This window comes from Lygodium microphyllum, chromosome 20, assembly GCF_053477565.2.
Source record: "Lygodium microphyllum isolate KBCC chromosome 20, Lygodium_microphyllum_v1.1.10, whole genome shotgun sequence".
In the NCBI taxonomy this organism is placed as follows: domain Eukaryota; kingdom Viridiplantae; phylum Streptophyta; class Polypodiopsida; order Schizaeales; family Lygodiaceae; genus Lygodium; species Lygodium microphyllum.
The window spans coordinates 127,920,925-127,936,237 of record NC_141154.1 but is presented as its reverse complement, the minus strand read 5'-3'; the positions used below and the strand labels follow the sequence as shown (position 1 = coordinate 127,936,237).

The 15,313-nt window shown below is 38.6% G+C and overlaps 1 protein-coding gene across 5 annotated transcripts in view; it reads left to right on the top strand.

Annotated features, from left to right (window-relative positions):
- Positions 1–12,557, top strand: part of LOC148019374 (FMN binding protein) — a 135,163-nt gene extending 122,606 nt beyond the window's left edge. Inside the window, exons 8-13 of one of the 5 annotated variants that reach the window (XM_087661017.1) lie at positions 7,070–7,137; positions 7,250–7,315; positions 7,773–7,823; positions 11,496–11,560; positions 11,824–11,945; positions 12,149–12,553. In XM_087661017.1, coding sequence (XP_087517143.1) covers positions 7,070–7,137; positions 7,250–7,315; positions 7,773–7,823; positions 11,496–11,560; positions 11,824–11,896 — 323 coding nt within the window. In that variant the 3' untranslated portion in view covers positions 11,897–11,945; positions 12,149–12,553. Of the gene's footprint in view, positions 1–7,069; positions 7,138–7,249; positions 7,316–7,701; positions 7,824–11,495; positions 11,561–11,823 lie in introns of those variants that run through there. The other 4 variants (XM_087661018.1, XM_087661016.1, XM_087661019.1 and 1 more) reach the window with 4 other exon arrangements.
- The last annotated feature ends 2,756 nt before the right edge of the window (positions 12,558–15,313 follow it).

Below are 15,313 nucleotides of genomic sequence, written 5' to 3'. Positions count from 1 at the left end.
TGGTGGTATTTATTTTCTACCTGGGAAGAGCCCCCCCATCACAGCTGCTACCATAACTCTGCCTTTGAGGCCTTACAGTTTTTACCTTTGGATCTCTTGTGGGAGCTCCTAGAAAACAAACTAGTCTCACACTGAAAAAGCAACCTTAAGGAGCATGAGGAACCTTTCCAAGGAAAGATAAGTCCTTTGTGCAATAAACTGGCCAGACTCTATTCTTAGGTAGTGATTGAAAAGAAGAGACTGCCTCATCTTCTCTTCAAGTGTGATTGGTGATAACTAATGAAAGAGATTGCCTCATCTTCTCTTCAACTGTGATTGGTGGTAACTAAGGAAGGCTAGATGAAACAAATTCCCATGCTTTGATGATGGCAACTGCAAATTTGACCTCAAAGCTCCCTAGGTCTTTGGTCACGATCTCTATACATTTGCCTCTCATATCTTCCAAGGTCTATGATATTCAGGTCACTACCACCTACAACTCAATGGTTGGCTTGGGGTAGGCAACAATTGAGGATAGTCTAGGATTCTCTCTCCTCATGATGGCCATTTTGGGCAATACCTAAATGATTGACATACCAATACATGCATCATCCACTTTGACCAAGGCTCACATGGCTCTCCTTGAAACCAAGATGTCCTACTCCTATGTTGCTTAGGTCCACTAAGCCCCAACCCACATACAAACTCTTGGTTGGGACCTTTATGGCTCACACAATTGCTAGCTACTAATTGTAGCTTTGCCTTGGGAGAAGCTTTTCATAACATTGGGATATGTTCATAGGTGTTGCTCTTGTATCATGAGAGGATCCATTGATTCTCCCACTAGTGCTTTGTGCAGGTTCTGTCTTTCAAGTCTCTGGCCTTGCTTGAATAGTCATCTATTGAAGCCTCGTGCATTTCATGAGAGAATCCTCATGGGATGTATGTGAATCTCTATCATGAAAATGTGAAATTTTAAGGTGCTTTAATCTTGTTGATAACATTTGATTAAGTTATTAATCAAATGTGCAAGGTTGTTAGCACATGTGATGCATATGGCAATTATTTCATGGTAACAGGCCAAGGACTCCGAGGATGCAGCAAGTGGCAAAGGAAAAAGTCATAATAAGTTATGCCTAACAAATACTATGTGGTACCCAATGTCAGATTTGGGCCTTGACGAATTTATTGGTCACTAATGTCAGTGGTGACATTAGAGACTAGGCATTAATTAATTTATTAATGCTGGTCTAAAGGTCAATAATTGCTCAGGGATACTTGGAAGACAAATTGGCCTAGCCAATTTAATTATTGGCTGGTGAAATGAAATTTTTGAGCACTAGAGTAATTATTATATTAATTTTCAAAATTAGTATTTTTAAAATTAATTTAATAAGATGAAATGTTGAAAAATGGGATTAGAAGGCTCCCAGTCGGCAAAACTTGTCTATGCAAGTGGAAAAAACGTTTTTAGAGATTGATGGAAGTCTATTCCAACCAGTGTGAGAAAGAAGACGGTTATTAGAGAGCAAGAAGAGGTTATTGATGTGATTTGCAGCCACCAGGGATCAGTTCTACAGCATGTGTGAGCAATTTGGAGCCCTCTAGGAGTAGGTGATAGCAATCCAAGGTCCTGGTGCAGATGGGGGTAGCAGTCTTTCTAGTGGTCCTAAGCTATAGATGGCAGCTTCCATGGCTGTTTGAGCAGGGCAACAACAAATTTTTAGTGTTTCTTGCTATGAAACTCTAAAATTTCTCTCTTTACAATAGTCTTTCTCATCTCCTAGCCATTTCTTAAGTTATCTTAGTATTTTCTAGCAGTTGTGACGGCCTCCTAGGAAACCCCCCAGATAAGTGGGCAAAATGACTATATGTGAAGTCATTGTATTAATTAAGGTTTTAGAATTGATATTTATGTCTTCTTTATCTTCAAATTACTAGCATAAAAGTCACATTATCATTTCTCTCAGTAGTCTAACCTTCAACTATTTAATAACCTTCTTTAGTTACTTGCAATTCCTTAAACATTACTATTCAATCTCCCAAATTTGAACTACAACCCATAGTATACAAACTCCAATGTTCTCAAAACTTTAATCAGAGAAAATATTCACTTATAAACTCTCTTAACTTCTGTTAATTCTTCAATACAATCGCTAATATTCACTAATTACTATTTCAGTCCTGAATGGTATTTTGCAAAGGAAGTATATGTAAAGGAAATTCATTGTTCATTAAACTTTAGGAGCATATTCTAAATAGAAAATGAACTATAGTCTCTTTTTAATTTTCCTTCTAATTCCTTTATTATTATAAGTTACTAATTTTTTCTTATTATTGCTTAGAAAAATAAAAGTATTTATAATAAATATATCCAATCATAATACATAAAACCTTATTAACCAGACATTCCTCGTGATGAATGTAGTTTGTATACGAGTTTGTATCTATAAATTCTTTTATTTATTCTTAATATTTATTAATTACTTCTTAAAAACACCTAAAAACTGCTATTTTCATCCTTTAAAATTTAATAACTTTAACTACAAAGATCTATTTGAACTAAGATTTGATAGGTGAATCCATCTTAACCTAATTCAACTATGCTTTTAGGTCTTGACCTTAATTTTTCATTAATGTTTTTAATTTTACTAATTACAGTCAAAAGCTGTCATTTTTAATACTAAAACGCATAAATCTTTTAGTAGATTCATCTCGAGGTTATGAAACTTCATTTATAAATTCATTTCCATGTACTTTAACTCTATTTTGATTCATTTCTTATTAATATTATTAAAGACTCTTAATCTCTCTTAATTATGCTTAAAAATGCAGTTTTTAGCTTATTTTCAACCATTTCTTTATCATTTCAATACAACCAATGCAAGAATTCAAAATTTTTATATTTTTTTAACACTCAGAGATTAGAAACTTGATATATTCAATCAGAAATCATTAATTCTATCCATTTTTCATTTAAATTTTTATGAAAACGAACATACCCAATTAAAAAGATAACTGAAGATGTTTCACCGTATTTGGGGGTGTTGATGCTTGCTTCTCCTCTCCCTTCACTTCCAAAAATCTTCAAATTTCTTAATCTTACACTAATATGCACTAATCTTCTCTTAATCTTGCAGAAAATTCCTCTCACTACACTCAAGAACGCGAACCAAGAACAGGATGAGGATGGAGGAGATGGAAGAGAGGATCAAATGTAGCCAAATGATACTGATTTCATAGTCAAAGTCTGCAACAATCTCTCCCAAAGGCCTAAGGATGATGGCATTCACTTTTCTTGTTTTTTTCTCTTTCTTCAACTCCTTTACATGATAGTCTCCCCTCAACTTATTGAATAACCCCTTTTCAAAATTGAAAGTTTTTTCACTTGAATCGGTTTCCCCGATACCTTTCCACATATCTGGACCTATTTTGTCCTCGCTTACGGCTTCTTGACTCGAATTCGATGTATGCATACTAAATTATATCAGTCTCTAAAATGCCTACGTCTTTCACTAAAAATTTTCCCACATCCACTTTTTAGTACTGTTATTTTTACTACTCGCTAAATTCTCCATTAAAAATATCCCGACTCTCGACTTCTAATTCCTCCTCAGCACAGCCCAAATAAGGCCCTTACAATCTTATTTTTTATTAAATTTTATGAAAAATAGTGTATAATACAGAGTAAAACTCATCAGTTTGCCAAAAAATAGTGGAAAAATGGCTCAAAATAAGCAGTTATCAAGTTAGAGTTATCAGAGGAAGAGATTTTAGTCAATCTCTGCTATAAACCCTAATTTATAGCAAAAATTAGAGTTTTGGCAGTCGTTTCGGGATGTGTACTTAGAATTGAGGGCCTAGGACTTGAATTCCAGTAACTGGAATTGAGGAATTTCAAGGAGATTCAAGAGGCCAGCTAGCCAATATAAGATTTGGGATTAAATTTGTTTTTGAAGGAGGGTGAAGGCCGATCCCCAAGTAAACCAAGGGGCAAATTGGTTTAGAGGTTTGTTACTCAGTTTTAATAGCAAGAGGCACTTGGATTATTGGAAGAGATTAGAGGATCTTAGTTGTACTCCTTCCATTTGCAATATAAGATAAAGAAATACTGCAAGGGGTGTCAATTTTGGGGCCAACTGGGTGTCCAATGTTGAAGATTAAAGTAGTAAAGTGTGCATTTACAGTTTATGTGAATTTTATGCTTGCTATAATTAGTGTTAAATTAGGATATTTACCACCCTATCTAAGGAGGAAGGCTGGTTTCATGGTTCCATCACTGGGATATCACTCAATCCCTCGATTTGGTAGGTCTGAGGTACCTAATTGAAGGTCAGAAGCTTTGCTCTAGTGCTGAAATTGTATTTAGCTGAGCATTCCAATAAGAATGTCTTCAAATACTAAGATGGGATCAAGCAGGGATGATTTTTCTCAATCTGAAAATTCACAAAGTGTTGGGAAAAATGCAATGTGTGTTCTTGGACGAGGTGCGCAGCATGGACATCAAGCTAATAAAGTTGGTTTAGACCAAAATTTGGGTCCTTCTAGGCCTTCAAAAGCTGAGACCAACAAGAGTAAGAGGAATTTGATGACTATTTTAAAGATCAGCTCATGACAGCAGCTAAAATGTTATTGCAATTGGCAAATGATCCTTAGTTTATGCGCTTTTTGAACTGTTAAAGGAGGGTAGCAAAGGCAAGAAGAGGAAATCATCTTCAAGAGGTTTAGGACAACAAGATGACCGAAGGAAGAGCCAATACAACAGCATGATGTTCCAAACATGGGTAGTGAGCATAAGCAAATGATGCTAGTGGGGCAATTGATGTATATGCAAGGCCAACTTGGAAGTGCCAATCCAATGTTTTTTGGACAGCAGGGCATGCATGCATGCAATGATGGAGCAGCCATGATACTTTGGTGATGACACTAGTTTTCATGCTATGGTGGGCTTGGGATCACATATGGGGATGTATGACACAACTCCTTATGGTATGCAACAACCAATGCATAGTATGCAAGGCCCAATGTATTCGGGTATGGTTGGTAATTGGCATAACCCCATTTATAGAAATATTGGCATGATGTTGGGGCACAAAGTGGCAAGTTTGGCAATGCATATATGCAACTCACTATGTTTGGGACTCATGGTATTAATGCTAGTCATGCAAATGCTCCGTATACAAACATGAGGACAAATGCAGCTAGGAGATTCAGAGTGATGATAATGAGTTGGATCTTTGCCTTCCATGTCAAGAATCTCACATTGGAGAACTTCTCGATGGTGATGCTATATCTCGACAGGCAGATGGTAGACACTATTGTGTGTTGGTTGATGGCAGCATTGCTTCTTCTTTTTCTTCTTCTATCATCGCTGCTGATAACAGCACTCAAGTCCATTCAGGTCAGCTGAGCTGTATGAGAATATGTGCTGTTTATTACAGTGAGTAAACTTTGTACAGCCAGGAGAGGTAGATTGAGTGAATGGGTCTGCTAGTCATGGCAGCCAGTGGTGATGTCAGCTGGGCTAGTGGAAAGGTGGCCTTTGTTGGACCAGGGAGGCGCTGCCTGCAGATCAGTGCTCAGGCAGAGCATGCATGACTCTTAAGTCTTGCAGGCTAGAGAGAGAGAGAGAGAGAGAGAGCTCTTGCCTGTATGTCAATGTCAATGCAGGTGTCCCTACACTCCTCACCATACCAGCCATTTTGAGCAACAGTAAAGCGTGGGGATTTGGATGTGGGCACGGTGTGTGAGGGAAGTTGATACAACCATCGGCACCATTGGCTAAGCCAACTGAGTACTCCACAGCAAAGCCTTAGCACAGACAAAGCTAAATCTGCAATACTTCTCACTATTGCTTACCTTTTCCACTTGGCCTTTGCTGCTATGACATTCTTATCAAGTAATAAAGGCTGGTCCAATGCACCAAGTTCTGTTGGAGAGTAGCTACCGAGGAGTAACGTCTCATATAGCTAGAGTAACCAACCATGCTTGTTGCGTTTCTACTCTAAAGTAGCCACATGGAGCAGAGCAATAGCACTTGCTCTGCAGCTGCCTAAGCGTAACTGCACCTGTGCTCTGCAGCTAGAGTAAGTGAACTTGGTCAAGTCTGTTGGCTGGAGCTGCTAAAGGCAAAAGGCCCCTTTGCTGTTGATTCCATGGCTTTCCTGCAGCCCCAAAGATTTGTTTCAACTTTCCATAGCTTGCCTGCGACCCTATTGAAGCTGAGTTGCAGCCTTGCAAGAGCTGTGCTGCAGTGACCTCTAACTTTGCTACAAGGCCATAGTTGCATAGAAACACATTTTGAACTTGCAGAATTGTATGCAATGTTTCAATCTTATGGGACTGGTTTTGAATCACGTTTCAAACTTGTAAGAAACATGCAAGATGTTTTGATCTTACGAAACTCGTTTTTAAAGTAGCAAAAACTTTCCTTTTTAAACCTTAATCAACATTAGTCATGTTTCTTAATTTAAGTTTAAACGTATCTAAAGTTTTTTAAGTCTCATCTATGAGTCAAATATTATCTATGTTTTATTTACAGATTCTTAGGCAATGTGTTTCTTAAATATTCTATATGTATTTCAGTTTATAGGGAACTTGTTTCTTGCCATTTAAGAAGGCTTATGAGACTGTCTCCTATGTATGAAACCTCTCGTTTCTCGAACTCCTGGATACACAGTTTGGGGCTGTTTATTGCCCAACAATAGAGGTGGATTTCAGCCTCTAACAGGCTTGAGTTCTGTGATCTGTTGCCTTTTGTTGGCTTTATTACATGTGGCAATAGTGGGACCTTCTCTCCTCTACATTGAACAATCCACTGCTTGGGGTTGTGCTTTCCAAACTATGAGCTCTCGGTTCCAGGTGTAAAGTCTTAACCAAATGATGCAGCTCCCCATTGTTCTGTATGTTTGAGCACACATCTGTTATTTATGAGAACTTGCAGTTTGTTTTATTTGGAAATACAGAGTGACAATGGAAACTCACATTGTTGCTTTGATTTAAAATATGGCTGGCTTGATGGTTGTGATTAGCTTTTTTTTTTTTTTGTCTTCTGTATTAAGTACACTAGTTTCTTGGTATTGTTAACCAGAATTCTCAGGGGAGGAATTTGGGAATGCAAAAGTAGATCCAATCTCACGATTTTCTGTGCCAATTGCTGTAAGATGGCGTACTCCTTTGCAAGTTGTGTTAGTCGTGTGACATGAAGAAAATCTGTGTATCTTGCATGTTAGTCTTCTTGATTGCTCCTTCCCTGTTTGATGTATCACAGAGTCATATGAACAAAGACCATGTTGAAGACACTTGCTCGATTGTGGAGAATGTGATTGGCATCAAGGTGGGAATTTCTGAGCATTTCTAGTATAGACATTCTTTCTCAACTTATATTGGTAATCAGAAACTGTTTTTCTTGAGCATCTCTTCCTTTTCATTTTTTATGAAGTGAAAAAACTATTAATAACACCTCAGAAAGGATGCCTGATGTAAAATACAGAGTATAAAGTAAGCCTTGTTTGATACTGCTAAGTACATCATAGTACAACAGCTTAGTACACAATCGGTCGACTTGAGCAATGTAATTAGATTAGAGACTACTAGTACGTCATAAATTATAATGGTCCGGTCCAGTTGAGCATCCCTTCCTGTTCTACATAAAATTAGATTTTTTGTTCTGGTCAGTAATGGCCACTGAATATGTTTTCTTGGACTGAACGTGTAATACAGTTTCATGGACTGGCCAAAGTGAACAGTTTACAATGACTGAAGAGTGTCTATGTGCAATGACGGTTGTGTAGGTTGATTCTGGAAAAATCATCGATTTAGATAGGCTGGGCCTTAATCTTCAGGTAAGATCAAGCACGTCGTTATGGATAATTATCTCTGGTTAACCTTAATCGGCTTGTTTCACAGATTAAGTGAAATGATTATCTACATCTTGCAGGTGGCTTGGTTAATGACACTTGATTTCTAGGTTTATCATGCAGTTATTTTTATTTTGTTAATGTATGGAATCTCGATGTCGTTTTTGCTCCCTGGCTGTGACATTCTGCTTTACTGCAACTTTTTGGCTTTCCTTCTATGCCTCTGTTTTTGTTTTGACAAGTTTGACATTCTATTAATAACACCTCAGAGAAAATCTCTCCAGTGGAGACATCTTAGAGGTCTACAGCAAGGCTGAAGGTCCAAATGTATGAAAAAAGAATACAAGCAATCAGCTCCCATCTATGACAATGTCCCTAGGACCACTGTGCTTGCGAGCAATTTGGAGTGGGGATCTTGCTCAGAGGTTGACCAATGATGAGAAAGGAGTGGCTCCCTTGAGAATCCTCATATCCACATGCTGGGTCTCTGTATGTGACCCAGGCTATGGCCCCTCAAGTCACAACAATGGTCTTTTCTTGCCATGAAAGACCAACTTGAGGGTTCTCCTCCATACCTCTTGAGCTCTGGGATAGACCCATATGCAATGTCTTGCATCTGGCATTGGGACCCAGCATTCTCAAAGCAATGTGCCAATTTCTAAGCTCTAGTAAGCTAATAGCCACAGGAAGAGGGATATCTTCCTAGACCTAAAATTGTCATCCATCAACTGCTAACCTCCTGTAAGCTAATATCCATAAGAAGAGGGATATCTTTCTAGGCCTAAAGCTGTCATCTAGCCTTCTCCGGAAGTCTGACAAGAAATAATCCGAGAGGCTCTGTATGTGCCAATCAGAAGTGATTGCTGGCTGTGTTCTGATCCTACTCATAAGAATCCTCCTCCCCAGCCCAATAGGGTATCCAAAGAACGCCACATTGCATGGCCTATTGAGGAATGGATCCATCCAAACCCACTCTCCTGGATCACACCATGATCTTGGAAGGGCTGCTGTTGATAAGCCCATCAATTTTGCATCCTTATAAGAAGCCAAGGAAGCCTGTAATCTATGTAGAAACAATCATTAGGTTAAAGGATATCACATCACAAGTCAAAACAGAATCAAATGTTGACTTGATGGTTTTATTGACATTGCTTTTATTTCTCTCATTCTTCCTTTCTTCACCATTTCGATCTGCAGGAGTTAACTTGCTGAATCCAGGTTATGAAGCCTATTGCCTTTCCCCTTGATCTTTGCCTCCCCTAATGTGTGTCAACTTCTGCCTTTTTTGCTCTGGTGTGTGGAGGCCTAGTTGTTTTTTGACCCTTGCATATTCAGATGCATTCTTTTGTTTCTTTCCAAAAAAAAGCCTTGGGAACAAAATATTTGAAGGCAAAGTACAAAATTAGTCATATAAGGCACTTCCAAAACATAAACAAATATATAATGTAGAGGGAAGTCTATTACAAGGCTTTAATGAATAGCCAATCAGGAGGTCTATAGTGCCAAACCATATTGCCTTGTAGCCTCTCCCACCTTGAGGAGCACACACACATTCAGTGGGCTATTTGGGAGGCTAGACCAGCCTGCTTCATCAGGATTTGCATGGATATATAGGGACATAGACTTGGAGATCCTTCAGGAGGTGGTGGTAGCAACAATCCCAAGGAAATGTTTGCCCCTCCTCATTAAGATCCTATGCAACCAAGGGGCAGCCCGTTTTCACCATGAAGAGCTATGCAGGTAGGAGGCAGAGGTAGAGTGAGAGGTGCCCCTTGATACTTTCTTCATTGTGCAGGAGGGTGGCAGTAGCAATGGACAAAGGATAGGAGGGCTTAGCTTTCCTCAATCCTTCTTGGAGGAGGATCCAATTCATAGGACTCCAGTAGAAGTTGTGGCAGCTTGAACCATGCATTTCTTGGTTAGACATCCAAGAGTGGTGATTATGGATTTGAGAGGTCCAAGCTTTGTATGAGCTTGATTAGGTTCCAGGAATGTGGTTGGCATGGATCGTCAGATTCAAAGTAGGCTTTGGGTTTCTTGAAGTAAACAACATGTATCAGCATGCATATTTGATGCAAGATGATGTGGATTGGGCCCCCTGATGTAGCAGACACTGGGCAAAGCATAGCATCACAAACCTCTTCAAATGTACCTTCTGGAGATGCATATGGGATAGTTGTCGACTAAGGAGAGTCTCTTGTACTTCCTATGGCTAGTGGCCCATGGGGGTCTAGCAATCAGCAACTAGTTGCCTCAAATGCAGCAGGATGAGGTTTGCCTGTGTTCCCACAAAAGCGCCTGGAGACCTAGAAGCATAAGCTATAGTCTTTGAGGCTGCTCAGCTGGTTTGGAGAGGAGTGTGCAGGATCCTCTGTGGAATAGGGATGCTTTTTACTGGCAATCAGTTAGCTAGGCAAGTCATCTACTCTACGAGGTAGAGATGCATGACATGAGCTTCATCATTAAGGCTGGTCCATGTGCAGTTGTGAGATGGCACATTTGCATTCAGCTCCAGCTAGACTGTTAGCATGTATACTTTGTCGTATTTTATTCAGTGCTATATCTAGCCTTTTTTAGGAGGGACCCAATGCTTATGTCCGGATATGGCATTCCTTGACCAGAACCTTTTAAAGATTTGCAGCCACCAAGATTCGCTGACCTGACCCCAAATGACAGTTCTGGTGGATGTGTAGGACATGAGACAATGGATGCTCATATACTTAAGGTCGTAGCACCATTATCATAGGCTCTGACCACTAGTAGTGCCTCAACCCATGAAAGGACTATCTGGATTCTCTATATACAGAGCTAGAGAGCTATGCAAAGTTAGGAGGCGCTGACATCAGGCTAGGTGGAATCCACTCAACCTTCTCTCTGTTAACATTCCCAAAGACATTTAATTCATTAGACACTCCCATAGATCCCTCCAGCATAACTCTATGATGGCTCTTGTAGGATGGTAGGAGAGCCAGGAGCTCTTGCATACATAGCGGGAAAACTAAGGGCTCTCCCAGTCCACTTTAGTTTGTTTGGTCAACGGGGGTCTCCTATTTGCTTTTATCCTTTGTCTGCCTCTCTGTGTGTCTCTGCTTGGAGCTGTCTCTTAAGGACATGGGTCCCCTGAATTTGTTAAACCTGCACCTTTGTGTCAGACCGCATGTAAGTGGAAGGAGGAATGAGGAAAGTGAGGATATAAATGTGTAAAGCCATAGAACTGCATGGATTCCAAAACTGTGATCCATGGTGGCAGCCTCAACTGCAGGGAATGTGAAAATGAGCAATCCTCAACAATAGTAGTCCTTTTCAGCATCTCTCTCATAATCAGTCAGTGCATTTTAAGAAAAAAAAGTTAAAAGATCTTGGACACCTTTTTATCTAGTAGGAGGGCTGGAAGTAGACCTTGCAAACAATATTTTGAATCAAAGCTTCTGTTCTTCTTCATTCTAATTATGCATACCATGATCTTCTCATTTGTAAAATCATGAACCAAACCTGTACTATTTGTATGGTATATTGAATGATGCATACCAATAATCTGTCTGTCAGGTTGGTTTGTCAGTTTTGCAGGATTTATCCTTGCTAGAATCTACTTACTGGAGCAATCAAGTGTTTTTAACCAGCTTCACCTTAAAAAAATCCTCTTGCATGATGCTCCAGGTTGGTTTCAAGGGAAGACTAATCAAGCTTCGTGTTCCTTTCCCAAAACCAGCTGAAGATCGAAAGTAAGAACTTACAGCTGCTTCATTATGTTTTGCTCTTCTTTGCTTGTCAATTTTAGAGCTTTCAACCCTAGGTTTTGAGTTGACTACATTTTGGAAACTGTGGTTTAAAAGATTTCACCACATCAAAAAGTATTTTTTTATGCTGGTTGCATACTGTATTGCAAAATGGAGCAGGTAGCAGGGGCTTTCTCACTACATGTTTAATTATCTTTTTCCGTGTTCATTTCCAACATAAATTCCAATGTGGTGGTTTTCTTGTTTAGGGAGGTCAAAAGCTTGATCATTGAAATGTTGAAGGGCCCCACACATTTTAGCGGGCAAGCTGCATCAACATGAAAGATATAAGGACCCTTTTTAATATATTAAGACAGTTCACTTCAATCAGGTGAGTTTCTACCTTGAGAAGGGTGAGTCTCTGGGTTTCCTTACACATGGTAGTACTTAGCCCTATATATAAAGAATATCACATAGCCTTGTAACATAAATGACACAGGAGAATGTAATAACAAAAGTTTTAATCGGGAAGTGATAGTATTGCAAGAAACTTTGCAGGCACCATGATCGTCTTTTCAATCTGTTATTGTGTAGCCTATATGAGAGCACTATTACCAATGCAGCAAACAACACTCTGAATCATGGTCATTTAACAGGCAGTAATTTCTCACTTCTTTCGCCAATAGATACATTAAGAAAAAGTATGGCGTAGTTACTTTCAGCCTCAAATTTCCAATGTTTGTAGTAGAGCTCGTTTCACTATGACGCATGACAATTACAGTATTATCAGGCTCCCTTTCCATTCAAGCTTGTAAGCTCCATAGTTACATATATGGTTAACACATCTTCCTATAATTACTCCCATTTCTTTCAATCAGCTTAAAGAGGCTTTTTTTAATGGCTTTTTTATCATTACGAATATTGGAACTTCAGGTCTTTTAAGTGAAATCAGACTTGTAATGTGCATCATGTTGTTTTTTGGGAAATATCTTAACTGCTCTGTGGGTTAAAGTTTTGACCTTCTTTTCAAGCACCAAGACGACCACTTTGAAGAGGCTTTTACATGTCAAACCATATCAAAAGATGTGCCAGACAGATTATTCTTCATGTTTCTGCATGTGGCCTGATGCTGAGCAGTTAGCAAATACTGGCTTAAGGAGCACAATGACATTGGTAGTTAAGGTGCAAGAAAGAGATTAAGTAGCTCGTAAGAAGTATGGGGTTAAGGCTAGCTACCAAACTGAGCTAATGCAGCAATTTGTAAATCATACAAGGTGTTTTGCCTAGCGAAGAGTTTGGATTATTCATCCCATCTTTTGTATTGGCATTGCATTAGTGGTAACATATGCCTAAAATTGTAGCTAACAGAATGTGAATCCGTGTCCATCCTTTTTCAAAATATTGAGCCAGTCTTAATCCACCAAACATGCAAACAGCCATTTGAAGAACCCCTAACGCTACTTCACCATTCATGGCTGCCACACCTTGGACCAGCCATGGCTTCCAAATTTTCACTCTGTCAGGACAGGCTGAGGAATTGCTGAAGCTGGCTTGTGTATTTGCTAAATTTTGTTCCGATTGGCACTGGCACAATTACAGTGCCCACTGCTTCAGCAGCCTTCACCATTTGGAGTTGAAACGTTTGGGTTACCAAGCAAGTTAACTGCCTGTTATGGGGCATGCTATTAAGGTCGGGAGAAAGGCTGAAGAAGTGCCACTCCTGCAATGTTTCCTTTTCGGCCCTGCCACTACAGGAACAATTAGAGAATGGTTTGCAAAATTCTTGTGTGTATAACAGCCTTGAGTTGCATACACTTAAGATTTTCTCTGCATTCTGGGTCCTATTATTTGAGAACCATGAAGATTCTTTCAACCAGGTCATTGCGCTTAACAACTCCCATTTTGAGAATAAAGCATGCAGTTTCAATGGTAATTGGATGCCATTTTAGTCATTAACTTAGCTACATGTGTCTACACCCTGAACCCTAACTAAATTAGTTACAGTTAAACTTAAATTAGCCAGATGTCATTGTAGTCATTAAATTAGTTTGGGCTTAGGATTTAGCTGCCATCTCAATGCTAAGGCATCCAATCTCACTAGTTGCACGGCATTGGAGATGATTTTCCAAGTTCTCACCATTCTAATGCTTGGCACACCTCATAAGTCTTTTTTTGGATCAAATGACATTCACCTTATGGAATACATAGAAACCTTTGCAGCCATTCAAATTGCTTTATTTTCAGTTTTGAGCCCTCCAAAGATCTCCATCTCAACTTTGAGAGGTGATGCAATAACTCTAGAAAATATCGAAAACTTGGTTTTTCCCTTTTTGGGGTTCTAAACGTTAGATAGTTTTGCATGATTATCATTTCCACATCAAAATAGTAAAAGAATGATACAATTTAACTTGCGTGATTTATAGGGCATCCATGGTCACTTTACATTTTCAAAAACTTCCACACATTTTGAAGATTTTCTTGAAATTTGTGTTCTCTTTTGTCCTTTGCTACCAAAATCTTTGAATTAGAAGTTACGTTGTACCGAATGATGCACCATATGAGGCTTGAGAGGAAGGGAGCCTTTGGAATTGCATTTAAAAAGAAGCTAATTAAGTGTTAAAGGTGGCATTAGCAAGTAGAACCATCAAAAAACATGGGCATGCAATCACGTAAGTAGATGATTGAATCTCATTGTTCACTAAATGTTAAGTTTTTTCCCTCTAGGATAATGTGTGCATTGTTAATTGGTAGTTTCTTGCTTCTTTGATTGATCCAAAGCCATATGTGATTCACAATAATTCTATTGATAGCAAAGATAAGAAAGCAATCCTTAATAAAATGTAGCAAGTCACTTACTAATATCTTTGAGGAATGAAACGCTATAGAATCGATTATAATACTTCCATGTTAATAGAATGCAAGACACGCACATCTTTTTAAACAAACATGTTTTGTCATGGTATATTCATGTCATACTTATAAGCAATTATTGCAATGTAAAAGCACATGCGAATTGTACCAAATGAACATAAAAGATTGCAAGCACTTGATTTAGTATGCTTATAACATGAAAATGTTGTGTGAAATGTGTAAAGAAGGTAGGTTATCCATAATGTGATACTTAAAATTCAATAAGAAATATTGCAACATCCATAGCCAAGCTTGGATTCTCATTGCTAAGATGAGGTGTTACAATTAGAAAAAAGTAGAGAAAGATAGCAATGTGCACACCCCTTTCCTATGGTGCAGTAAGGTATACACCCCTTTTGCTATGGTGAAAGGTTCAAACTAGAAGTCCTTAAGTGAAAATTTGATTAATGTGCAAAAAGATATGTACATGTTACATTATCAACTTTTTATAGTTCATCCAACTCTTGATGAACATTCTCACTTAGGTCAAGGCACTTATTTCCTTTATTCGAGTGTCTTTTAAAGAAGCTTTATTCTTATGGCTTGAAAATTTTAAAGAAATTGTTATGAATATGTTAAGGAAAGCCTGTACCCATGTTGAAGTATAAGTCCAAATTTAAATATAAGCCTTCATGTTGAAGAATATGCCTTCAATGTTAGAGAATTTAATGAATCGTTGTAGACTGTTAAAAGCATGGTTATCATTTAAAATTGCTCATCACTTGGGATAGAGAAGTTTGATTGACATGAATGAATATGTGTCCGTTGGCATTGTCCATTGTTGGGTTGGCTTCATTATATGACAAATTATCTTCATGAGATTCTTGTGCATTCATATATTTAATTAGC